General features: G+C 39.3%; 1 protein-coding gene across 1 annotated transcript; it reads left to right on the top strand.

The window, feature by feature from the left end:
* The first annotated feature begins 3,185 nt into the window (after positions 1–3,185).
* LOC112570546 lies at positions 3,186–7,076 on the top strand. Its single transcript, XM_025249087.1, has 6 exons — positions 3,186–3,828; positions 4,451–4,498; positions 4,945–5,159; positions 5,342–5,499; positions 5,663–5,847; positions 6,466–7,076. The coding sequence occupies exons 1-6, from the start codon at positions 3,714–3,716 to the stop codon at positions 6,549–6,551; spliced, it is 807 nt and encodes a 268-aa protein (XP_025104872.1). The 5' UTR covers positions 3,186–3,713; the 3' UTR covers positions 6,552–7,076.
* Positions 7,077–12,721: the final 5,645 nt, after the last annotated feature.

The raw sequence follows: 12,721 nt of genomic DNA, 5'->3' as shown, positions 1-12,721 counted from the left end.
AGACCGGTAGTTCAAAATCTCAAAACAGTAATTTATCTAGCATGATATGAGGGACAAAGAATGCGATAAAGACTCGCCTACAAATCTTGCGTGTGTACTATATCGTTAAATTACACTAACCAGGTGAAAATATCAATCTCATCATCATCACAACCTTTATTGTTGCTTGTTAGCAGGTGGAAGATGGAAGATGGCAGATGTGACGAGAATCGTTCGTGGCATCTGTCAGTAGGCCTCCTAGTCGAAAGCCGGTCCTGATGGTTGCGCTTCTTCTTCCTTTTGATGACCACGCGTCGTTCTCCTTTCACATATTCCTGGAGGACTGGCTTCGGTAAAGTGTCATGTCAAGTGACATGACTGGACCATGCCACGACTAGACGGCGGCAGGTAGAAGTTCCGGGGGGACAAGGTTATGGCTGCTATTTATGTGGGCACATGAGTAAGGTCTAGTCTCTTAGCCGTTATCTTTCCCAAGATCGCCCAAAAGGCAGCGGGACCATGTATGCCAGGTTATGATCACGTGACACTGGTTTCTGGCCAGTACTTCCATCGGAGATGCATTGTCGTGGTCAGAGCTTTCATCGCGAAAAGATTTCGTTCAGATGCCTTGTTGACATCCCGTTTTTCTGAGTCATTTCCCTTAACCTTTGTCTTCTCAGTGAAGTCTTATTTTTTTATTTTCCCTAATTGGTTGGTCTAATTTATTACAGAACATACATAAATATGCGAAACATAAGTTTTGAAATCGTGGAAAGCAAACACTTTGATCTTAGCAAATAGGCCAAGATCAGCTGTTTGTTGATTAGTGTGTTTATTAAATATTTTATTATTAGTATTTATAGGATATAGAAAGTCGACTAGATGGGATTGCATATCACTTCTGCTTTACTTTAGTTTAGTGTCGGTTCAGTTTTTCAGTCTTTTTGTAGTATTTCAGTTTTATTGTTTAGTATTTTGGACTTCGTAATCGCTGGAAATATCTGGCAGACGAACGAGGTCAGAGAACTAGGTGGGTCTACTCTGACATTTTCATACAGGTCTTTGCACTGCTTTGTCCACCTTACTTCCTATTCTCGTGTAAGCCTGGCAAGAATCATATGATGTTTGTCATGGCAAGGCTATGACAGCTTTCGTATTTTGATTGTGTGATTTAACAAGCAATGTCGCAGTGGGACTTGCTAGAGTCTTTAGCCCCCTGTGGATGTAGACATTAGTCTTGTACTCAATTCATCTCAAAGGATTTAATATTTTTTCTTCTTAGTTTTTAGGATGTAGTTTCCACAGTCCTGCAAACAATGAGGGCGACAAGATTTAGTTTCATCGTGAATGTAAAGTTACTTTTTTCTGTCTGTTATTGACATCAGCCATAACTGTTGTTGTTCAAAATCTTCTTGTCCTCAGAACATCTTTCATCTCACCAGCGGCTTGTAATAACAGAAGTATAGTAAATGTCCAGTACTAGCTGTACCCTGCGTGCATCACTGGGTGAAACTTTGTTTTCATTGTCATCAAAGAGCTTTTTAACTCGGAAACGCAACTCGTGAAATAATCCCATAATAATCTGACTGGTTATTATTGGCGCTGTTTGTCATATATCATATTTTAAATATTATCACGACACAGGACTAAGTAAGGAAAAACATTATGAGATTATCTCAAAAACCAAAGATTAACTAGAGGGCAGTTATTTAATACCTGGAGATCTGTGTACGTCTGATGAAATCACTAAGAAAACAGAATAAACGAAAGATAAATGGTGTTTACCACTCCACCAACTGTTACATGGACATGGAGAGCTTTTACATTTAGAAACATTGTGTGTGTCCGTGTAAAAACATACTTGGCAAACATACTTTGTATTTTTTAAACATTAAAAGTCCGTGTGCGTAGTTTTATTTTGTGCAAAATGTAAATAATAGAAGTCTGTATTTGTATCTCTTTCTCATTCTGTGTGTATGTGTGTGTGTGTGTGAGAGAGAGGTATTTTTGTGAGTTGTTTGCGTCTTTATAATTGCTTGTTATATTTTATTTAGATTCTGCCAAATAAAAAAAAAATGAAAAGGCAAATACAGTGGAACCTCGGTTAGCGAACGCCTCGGATAGCGAATATTTCGGTTAACGAACAAAAATTTCGCTAAAAGTTTGTCTCGGATAGCGAACAAAATTTCGGATAACGAACAGCCACGTGAACCACACGTGACCGACCAGCATGTCATCATTCGCGCTCGAGACACAGTTACGATCAGTCGTTCCTTACCTGTGAGCATCCTTCTTATTTAGTTATTTTTGTGCTTTATTTTAATAAGATAATCCTCCATAATGGCTCCAAAGAAGATTAAGAGCAATTAATAGTAGTGAGGTAATGACAAGGAAGCGGCCAACAAATGAATTGAAAATGGAAATGATTTCAAAGTATGAAGGTGGCATGCGTCTGTCGGATATGTGATGTCGTATTACCGAAGAGTTTTACAAAAAAAGGCAGAAGGAACAGCTAGACATATAGGACAAGTGTTGTCCTTTAACCTCAAGGCTACAGAAAATTGAAGTCTCCCACGATTTTATAATGTCACGTGTGCTCATGGAGGGGGAATCAAAGCAGTAATTCCCCCCTTCCTCCCCACACCTGCTTCCACCCACGCCGTCAAAACGGCAAGTTTTCTGATGTTTAAATGCTTTCGTTAATGTTTTTATGTTTATTTAACTCCATTTATATTGCATTATAACTGTTCTCATTAAAACAAATACCTATATAGCCTGTAACTTTCAAATATTAGCGAGTCAACAGGGGCTGGGAACCAATTAAATCTATTTCCTTTATTTCTTATGGAAAAAATTGTTTCGGATAACGAACGTTTCGGTAACGAACAGCTTTCCAGAACGGATTAAGTTCGTTAACCGAGGTTCCACTGTAACTTTCTATTTTGTTGTCCAGTACGTAGTTTTTGTAATGTTTTTATTGATGTTTTTAGGGCCGTCTGTGTCAAGGGCACATTTTGCAGATTTATTCTAAACACTGTGCAGCTGCATCCTGCTGTTCGCATGTCCTGTGTATCTGGTAATCAGATATTGTCACCATGAGTAAGCCCCTGAGCTCAATACAAAGCCTGTCTAGAGCCGACTGTTAGGGGAGGAGCATGGAGTATGTGTATATAAAGTCTACACAGTCCTCATCACTCAGTTTGTGTCCAGGACAAAGACTTCTGTAGTTCAAACAGGTACAATTTTATTTATATTAGTGTTTTCTGCCATTCTATGTATTTTCAACATTTTCAGATTGTTTCCTATAGCTTACCGAAGTGCTGGCAGCTTGTGGTTAGTTCCAGATGTTTATGAGCCTGGACAGGTATGTATGTCGGGAACATTCAAGGCTTGTATCAAGCTGACATTTAGTTATAGAAGTTGCTGCATTACTTATCCTTAAAAGTGTCAGGATCCTCACCGAGACATGTATAAACTAATAGTCACCTGATTCTTGGTTTTGTTTTGTTTCTTCCTGCTCACCTATTTCCGCTTTTGTTTTTAATGGTTCCAAACTGAGAATCAATAGAAACCAAAGCAATAGCAATGTTTGTGTCACAAAAGGTGTGAACCTGTATTTTTTTAAAAGATAGATTTTCTAATTTGTTCCTGCCATTATTTTGTTTGTCTGTCTGTCTGTCTGTCCGTCTGTCTGTCTGTCTGTCTGTTACTATAGAGACAGCCCTTCTACTGACATGTGGACTATGCTGTGTGTAGTGTGGGCAGGAACACTGCTCACGTTTGTCTCAGCAGCAGGCGCCGAGGATGTCACGAGGAAGCTTGAGGATATTGAGGCTAGGCTCTCTCGACGTGCGTACCTGGTTGTCTCTCTTGACAGACGGCTGTTTGTGTGTGTGTGTGTGAGAGAGAGAGAGAGAGAGAGAGAGAGAGAGAGAGAGAGAGAGAGAGAGAGAGAGAGAGAGAGAGAGAGAGAGAGAGAGAGAGAGAGAGAGAGAGAGAGAGAGAGAGAGAGAGAGAGAGAGAGAGAGAGAGGAGAGAGAGAGAGAGAGAGAGAGAGAGAGAGAGAGAGAGAGAGAGAGAGAGAGAGAGAGAGAGAGAGAGAGAGAGAGAGAGAGAGAGAGAGAGAGAGAGAGAGAGAGAGAGAGAGAGAGAGAGAGAGAGAGAGAGACGAGAGAGAGAGAGAGAGAGAGAGAGAGAGAGAGAGAGAGAGAGAGAGAGAGAGAGAGAGAGAGAGATAAATTTAGTTTAATTGTTTTCTACACAAGTTAAAATTATCCCAAACATTTTTCAAGTCACGTGACTCAATTTAAAGTTGCTACCCCACACTAACTAATGAACCGCGTTGACTGCTGGTCTACAAGGCGGGAGTTGATATCATCTCCCTAATTCAAACCCACAAGGTATACATTTATATCATCTATTGTCCTGTCAATAGCTGCCTGAAGCCTCTTTCTTGATTGTTTGAACACAGTGGAGAATCAGCGTGGCGATGGGCGGATTGACAGAGTGGACTATAAAGGTAAGAAAAACTTTAAACATCTCATAACAGACATTATCATTGTCTTCATTATCACGATCACCCTCAGAACCTCCAAATAGTGGGCATTGGTGGTGGGGGCGTACAGGGACATCACTGAATTGTAAGGACGAGATCGGGAGAAGTGTTTATTTGCAGTTTTGATAAGAATTCAACTGTATATGCTGTGTTCCCTTTGTCGCTCTGTTTTCTATCTTTCCCTCTGTCAAAGATAAACACATGCACGCACATACATGGCAACACAGCAGAAAGGGGACACATAAATATACTATCGTAAGCTAAAACCTCTTTCACAAGCTATTTATGTCTGAGCTTTCCTCTTGTAATGAAGACAGTGATGTCCCGCTGTCTGTGATGCTCAGTCCAATGTAATCTTAAACCTTCGAAGAAAACAATGAAAGAATATTTGTAAGACTGCTGTGATGCAGATTTCATCAAGAAAGACGACTGGCTGTTAGTGTTTCGCGCCACCTCAGGGCTGGGATCCCCCGTGTATGACACATGGACGCGCACTGGTTACCATGACGACTACACCTACACCCGCGCCTCCATGCCATGCGGGTGCACGAGTACCAACGGGTCATGTGACCGTCACTACCGCAGTCGTCTGCTGGACTCCTGGCCTTCCTCGGCTCTGGACAAGGTTTGTGTTTTGTTATAAAGGAATGGCTGAATGAAGAAAATGTCAGTACTAGAGACCGACACCTCTAATACACGATGCCTCTAACTCCCTTATTTGTTTGTGACTAAATCTATTTTTTGAAACCTTAACGAGATTTGAGACGAGAACTAACAGGTATTTTGTCGCAATTTTGTTCTATTCAGGTGAAGCTGGCTGTGTATGAAGGTGGGGTGGAGAAGGCCTACATGATCTTCACCGGCCTCGGCAGCAACTACATCAACTGGTTCTCGGCGGACAGACTCGTACAGTCTTCATGGAAGGACCTGAAGTCGTCTGCTCACAACTACTTCAGTATTATAGGGTAAGACATCAAAGTTAGAGCGTATATCTCATACATTTAAAAAAATACAAAACAGACAAAAAAAGAATCGCTTTAACATTTTCAGTGTATAGCTGAGAAGCAACAATGAACCTTTACAATAAAAATTAGATGAGTGATGACAGTTTTGTCTCAACTTGTTTAGGATCGACGAGCCGAACAGAGTGACTCGCAGATTCTATGTCAGTAATGTCCACAACAGTTGCCCCGGGGATAAAGGTTGGCTGAGTATCAAGGATAAAGGACATGTCTGTCTGTGGGAGACAGCAGATCAAATCCCGACAATTTTTTACTCCAAAAGTGAGACCATGGGCACATGGGAAACTGCAGGTAAGAACACATTGTAATCTTTAACATTTTGACGAAACTAGAACAAATTAAAAGAACCTTTAGGATCTTACTTGTGAAACACTTGAATATAAGCTTTGATACCGAAAAACAAATTATAAATACAACTTAAATAGGTTAATGCATAGTAATTTCTGGACATTTCAAAGGCTTTTTCATCCGACCTACCGACTTGGGGTACCAAGCTTGTAGTTGCACATACTTTACTTACAATGTTGCTTTCATATAAGAGCTAGTACAAGCAAAAAACAGAGAGACGAAAGAAAGATGGCTGCAATGACGAAATCAACGATCTCCACGTTTGCCTTGCACTCAGTTGTGTTGATGACAAACACTGAATATGATATGAAAGGACGACTGTGACCAAAATATTTTCTCATTGTGAAAATATTGCAAACAATTTGTTAACATTCGTCTGTAGAATCAATGAAAGACTTGGAAGGGACGAAGAGAGGCACGTGACCTACCAGTCATCGGTAGACTACAATCAACTCGTCAAAGCAGAATTGTTGTTAGTTCATCTTTACAGGACTTTTTTCCAACTCGAGTATTGCACAAAATAAGCAAAAGTAACCGTTGCTCATTATTCGCATTTTTCAGGTGCACCAGTGGGAAGGGCAGAGGTCATGGCTGTGTGGGTCAAGTTTCGCAAAGGTGTCGACCTGACTCAACCTTGTCTGTCATAATGGAGTCTGCACTATCCTTGCTCTGGCTAATTGAGCTGCTGTCCAGATAATTAACATACAAATGTGTTCACAATGGAAAGATGTTAATATGAATACGCCGTCTGTTTTTTTTTATATCTGACACGTCATGTATCACAACAGTGACAATTTATTAATAAATCTGTTTTTCAGCTCTCAAAAAGTGAAAAAAAATGTGTGTGTGTGTGTGTGTGTGTGTGTGTGTGTGTGTGTGTGTGTGTGTGTGTGTGTGTGTGTGTTGTTTTTAATTTTGTAATATAAAGCCTTTTAATATCACAACTTTTTACACGTGAAGATCTGTCCTATTGACCAATAAGAAAGAAATTTCTGTCTTCTTTTAGCGCGAAGAATTACTTTTCCGGGCGTATTAATCATACAAAAGTTAAACTTTTATGAGTGAACCACTTAAAATCACAAGCATACGCTGATATTTTTGCACAGTTATTGTGTCTTTAAGCACAGTGTCATGTGAAAGATCAGTCGAATAAATAAAGTCTTCACAAGGAACAGGTGCTAATTCAATGTCATCACGATGACAAAAACAATTATTGTCCGCAATGTCGTTTTAATGCCCTGTCCGTCAGTTCATATTTAGCACGAAGACAAAAAACTTTATTTTTATTAACCTTTATCAAAGACCACTATCTATGATGCTTCGTTTTAAAGAACATTTTCGATACATTTATTTGGTGTAAATGTTAACACATATACGTTTTGTTATCTTTTAGTAAAATCAACTGAAAGACTGTAACTGTGTCGGACAGAGAATTCACAAATCGGAAAGTAGGTAAAAAGTACGACATTAATAAAAAAATATTTGAACAATATATACACATAAAAAGTATGAAACAGGGATATATTTTATTAGCATATACATTAAAATTTTAATATTACTGTTTTCTTTTCATTCTCAGTTGTTTAAGTACAAATCTATGTTGAATTGAGTAACCGGCAACCGACTTAGATACGGCGCTTGATCAACTACACTTCGCCTACTTTCAAACATAACGACATACCTGATTGGTTGACGTTTTCAGGATCTAAAGGGAGGTAATCCATAGTAGAACAATTCATAAAGGTTCCAGTGTTTTTTCCCTTATGTATTCCTTCATTTATGCACAGAATTACAAGCTCAGACTCTACTGTGGTTACAACAAACTTCTACAGAAGAAAACATAACAATAGGATGATAATTGTACTCCAGTCTGAAGTCACTCTCGGCCCTTACAATAAATGTGAAGCAGGTTTGATACAATAAGATTCGAGCTTCTCTTCTCCATCTCTAGTAAATCGTTGTAAAAACAAATAAATGAGAAGGACAACACACAGTTTATATGAGAGTAGTCATGGCTAATGAAATCTCAGGAAGACCCAGAAAAACTACAGCTTCCAGAGAAGGAAGAGGCGCTGTTGAACTCTTCATGGCAGCTTGAAGTTGGTATCAGGATCAAGTCTCTGTCAAAGATGGTGGCTACACATTTAAATGTGTCGACAGTGTCCACCTTGTCACGTATGACAGATGTATAGGAAGGATGGGAATACAAACGGAAATTAACGACAATCTCACAATATAGGGACAATCCACACAGTTTACTATTTTATCACACGTCTGCATTCATTTAGTTCTTTAGTTTTATATTTTTATAGAAATTATGTAAATTGTAAGAATATCAGCTGTGTACAGATGCATCCTGTATACCACAAATTTACACAAATATATTATAAGATATTTCTACACATTAAATGTACAGGTGTCCCTCAGTTTCTCCATTCACAAAACTACCACAAGAAATTGATGTCTTAATCTTTCACTTTATCTGTACAGTATCATTTCATCTCACTCACTCTCTCAGACTAGGTATGGAATTTGCCAGACATGCGCAGTACACCGTAATGACCACAGTGTAAGACCTAGTGCAATGTCTTCCTATTTAGTAATTAACATTCGCGAATAGTTGTAACCGTTTTGAGAGAGAAAAGTACTACAGAGGATCATTAAAATTATTAAAGTTAAAGAGAAATTTAAGAGCGATTCAGACACGAAATTGAATAGTATCATTTAGAAGATTAAGATTTTGTAAAGAAAACTATTTACAAAACAAAAAAATGAAAAACGACAGAAAATCTATAATCACACGAACGATTCAAACCAGAACCTTTGAAAACAAGAAGGAAAAAATAAACAAGGTAAAAAAATAAAATAGAAGATGCAAGATTTCTTAAACAGATTATTTATGAATAAAATGGTAAGTTATCTCTCTCACACACACACCAACAAGCATAAGTTTATGCAATGACTAATACCAGATATAGAGATATAAGTGTGAGAATATCAAAGATAAATCCAATCTTGAGCTCTTTTTAGACTGAACACGTACTGTCAGAACTCCTAAAACTTTATTTCTTATACTGAAAACATTCTGTATTATTGGCTAATGTTACCTTAGTACAAACCAATGTCATACACTTAACACCTTATATCTTCAACATCTTCTCGAAACCGAGAAAATCTTTTCAGCCCAGTCTCTACATACTGGCTCACCTACACACACCTGTAAACACAGACAGGACTCGGATGTCTGGCTGTCAAATATCAACAACATCCTGGTGATTTTTTTATATCCTTATGGAAGAAAACAGTTTGAAGATAGTTTATTACTCAGCCAGTATCGAAAGTAAAGATTAATCTTTTCTGGGAAACATAGTCTGAAGAAAAAGACTCCCAGGGACCAACATTATCTTTGTTTTTGTCTCATAGAAAAGTACTGAAAGATCTGCTGATGTCTACCAAAAAATGATCGACTCTAGGTAATGAGATAAGACTGTGGCATGGAGTGCTGTGGTCGTACTATGGCTGACTGGGAAAACCGAATAGCAGATTACTTTTTGTTTTATGGGTACAAGACATGGGCTGTGCTGGCAGACACGAGATAATACAATGGGTCAAGTACTCAAAGAAAATTCTTTTTGTTACGTATGTGTACGGAGAAAGAACAACTCATTTTTAAGGTCACCACCCACCTTCCACTACACACGTTTATTACCAAAGTAAAGCGAGACAGACTTACTTTGTTTGACAAAGTGGCTCAACACAATATTTTTGATAGAACTTTTTAAGGAAGCCCCAAAGCCTACACAACAAGAGGTCAACCTCAGTTCTTCATTAAAAAGTCGAAGAGGACAAATTCTAACAGACACACTGAGCCAGAACTAAAGCACAAGAAGGAGGGTTTGTGGTGAGAACCGAACATGGACAGCACCGACACTGTGGTACATACTCGTGAGTGGGTTGACAGGTGCTTATATCTGTTGTAGATGTTGAGAGATGGGACCTTACAATGAATGATTTCAGAAAAACCGGGCACAACAAGTGATTTGAACAATCAATTTATCAATATATCGACATTTCTTGAAATATGCCTCTAGTACTTGATCTTTAATAAAGTAATTAAATTAATTTTATTTCTTTATATTCGTAGTACATGATTGTTTTCATTTACTATTGATTTGATAATGTAAAATATATGCTGTGTCTGTTTAGACGTAGAGACATCTTTGTTTTCTTTCTTCCGTCCTTTCCACCAAACATATTTGATCAAGCACATACACATGTATATACAGACATAAAAGTTTACATGTACATCCATCCCTTTCATTATCCGTAATTGCCGTGTTACCTGTCATTGTTTTGGATGCAACAGCCAGCAACATCTCCAATAAAATGTCTGTTATGGTCACACACACACACTGGGAAAAGACGATCTACTGCCATCTTTCTTTGTTCCTCCTTGTTCTGTGACTTTAGAACCATTTCGCTCCTTCTCTCCTGGCGATGTTCACACAGAAACAACAGACTTTTTGAGTGAGTGAGTGAGTGAATGATTCAGTGAATCAGTGAGTAATTACTTTTCTGTGTGCACTGTAACCTTCTGACAATCACTGTTGAGTAACGGGAAGTTGATGGTCTAGTGATTAAAGAAGTGATCGGAACCAACAGACGCCCACACATGTGGGTTATATACCCGTGTGGTTAGTGTACTTTCCCCTTACCCTCCCCCTTCTCACCTCAATAAACACCGTCACACACTAAGTCTACTCGTCATTGTGAACTAAGATGGCCGCTCCTAGCTGTGCGACGTCTGCAGCTCTCACTTCTGATTCAAATTTATTTCAATTTTTCATCGCTTTCGCTTCACCCTGGGGTGTAGTTATTGTCAAAGTTATAGACTTAGGGTGTGCGTCTGTGTTTTTATATGATGATTTTACGTTCATTGTTGTTAGGCACTGCGCTTTAACAATTGGATGCTGTGGCCGACCTACTAGCCGACAATTATTAAGATGGCGGTCAGGGCTATTTCATGCTTGTCCCGGCTCTCTTACTCCCCGAGCTTTGCTCCGTCTTCGTTCATCTCCCTCTTGTTACCCGAGTTTTCGGGCGCTGCAAGTCGACATCGCATGCCCTCCACCTTCGCAGATCAAGAAGGAAGAGCTCAGAGGCGGTGCAAGCGGGACTCAAGAAGTTTTGTCCTGACATGGACGCAGATTCTCCACCTCTCTTCTATCTGCTCTCCAATGTCCAGTCGATTCTGCAAAGATCTATGACTTAGAGGTGTTAGGAACACAACTTTCCAGTGAACAGGATACATTGTTTGTGGCGTTTACGGAAACATTGGCACACAGACGGTGATGCTGATCTAGTTACATCATGGCTTCTTCCTGGCCCGTTTAGACTCTGATAATCATCTGCGCAGTTAACTAGCAAGGGCGGGCCGCGGAGTGTGTTTCTATGTCAACAACAGAACTGTTACAAAGGTATCTCTCGGTGAAAGATGTATACTTGTAACCTTAACTTTCTCACAATTCGCTTCGCCCATTTTAACCTCCGAGAAATTACCCCCAACATGTTTTTCACGCTTGTGTTCATATTTGCTGGACGACTTCACCGCGCATGAGCGCAATCTTGTGATGCGATACTGGGCGCGCTATAAACTACATCTCATTGCGATCATCATCATTTGACAACCTGTGAAAACATGTATCAACATGCGGGTGGAGAGGAGACAGGAACCTCTGACAATGCATACATGGAAGACACTCAAAACCTTCAACACGTGATATTTCCTCTAACATTTCACGATATCTGCTTCATGATGTGCTTTTATTTTATCACGGCTACTGACACAAAAAATAAATGTAGAATATATAATTTGTGTACAAGCTCGATCCATTGGCTAAACCTCAGGACATCATTGAACTTTCTAATTCAATCTCTTAGTGAGTGATCTGACGAGAGACGATGTGCCTCAATTCAGTTTCATCGTCTTTCTCGCTGACAAACACTGTCCTCCCTGACTGCAGGGCAGCAAGTGTTATGCACAATCGTTAGCAAAAGATACCTTTTCAACATTCAGGACACCTTTCACAAACTCAATCTCTAAAACAATTAGCTGCAGACGAGTGGGGGAGGGGGCGTGAGCTGAGATTGGAAAGGAAAAATATAGCACTCACTCACTCATCTCACTCAAATTCACTCACCTTACTCACCTCACTCACTCCACTCATCTATGTCAATAGATATTCTGTGACGCAAATCCATCCACCAGAACCCACCCATTTATATCAGATAAAGTATTGCATCCTATTACCCAGTTACATAAAAGAATAAATTCCAATGATGGGAGATATTGTATAACAATTTCCTTGTATACGCTTTGTTGTATGTGACAAGTGGCGTGTGGATTAGTCAGGCCAACTAAACATATCATGGTATTCTTATGTTTTCAATTCAGTTATTAATGGCTCGGCAGGCCAGTCGAACTCACAACTCTTCATTTGACTACAGTTGTTTCACTATCGCCGTGGACAGTCCAAAATCATTCGTTCTTGCCATAAAACTCACGTCGTCCAGGAGAATCGGCAACGTATCCCGTGGCCAATACAGATGTGTTGCACGAAACAGGATTTCTCTTTCAACATCAACACACACTTAATAAATGCACTGAACTTGAACTATTACACATGTAAATAACACATACACACAATAGTCTTTTGATTCATTAATTGAGGAGAATAATACTTATCTTACACATACTATCGAATGTCTAAACCTGCCTGTTAAGCGTAGTGGTTAGTAGACTGAGTGGGGGGTCAGC

This window comes from Pomacea canaliculata, linkage group LG1 (assembly GCF_003073045.1).
Source record: "Pomacea canaliculata isolate SZHN2017 linkage group LG1, ASM307304v1, whole genome shotgun sequence".
NCBI classification, from domain to species: Eukaryota; Metazoa; Mollusca; class Gastropoda; order Architaenioglossa; family Ampullariidae; genus Pomacea; species Pomacea canaliculata.
Note: the sequence above shows the minus strand (reverse complement) of the source record. Positions and strands in the feature narration are given on the sequence as shown.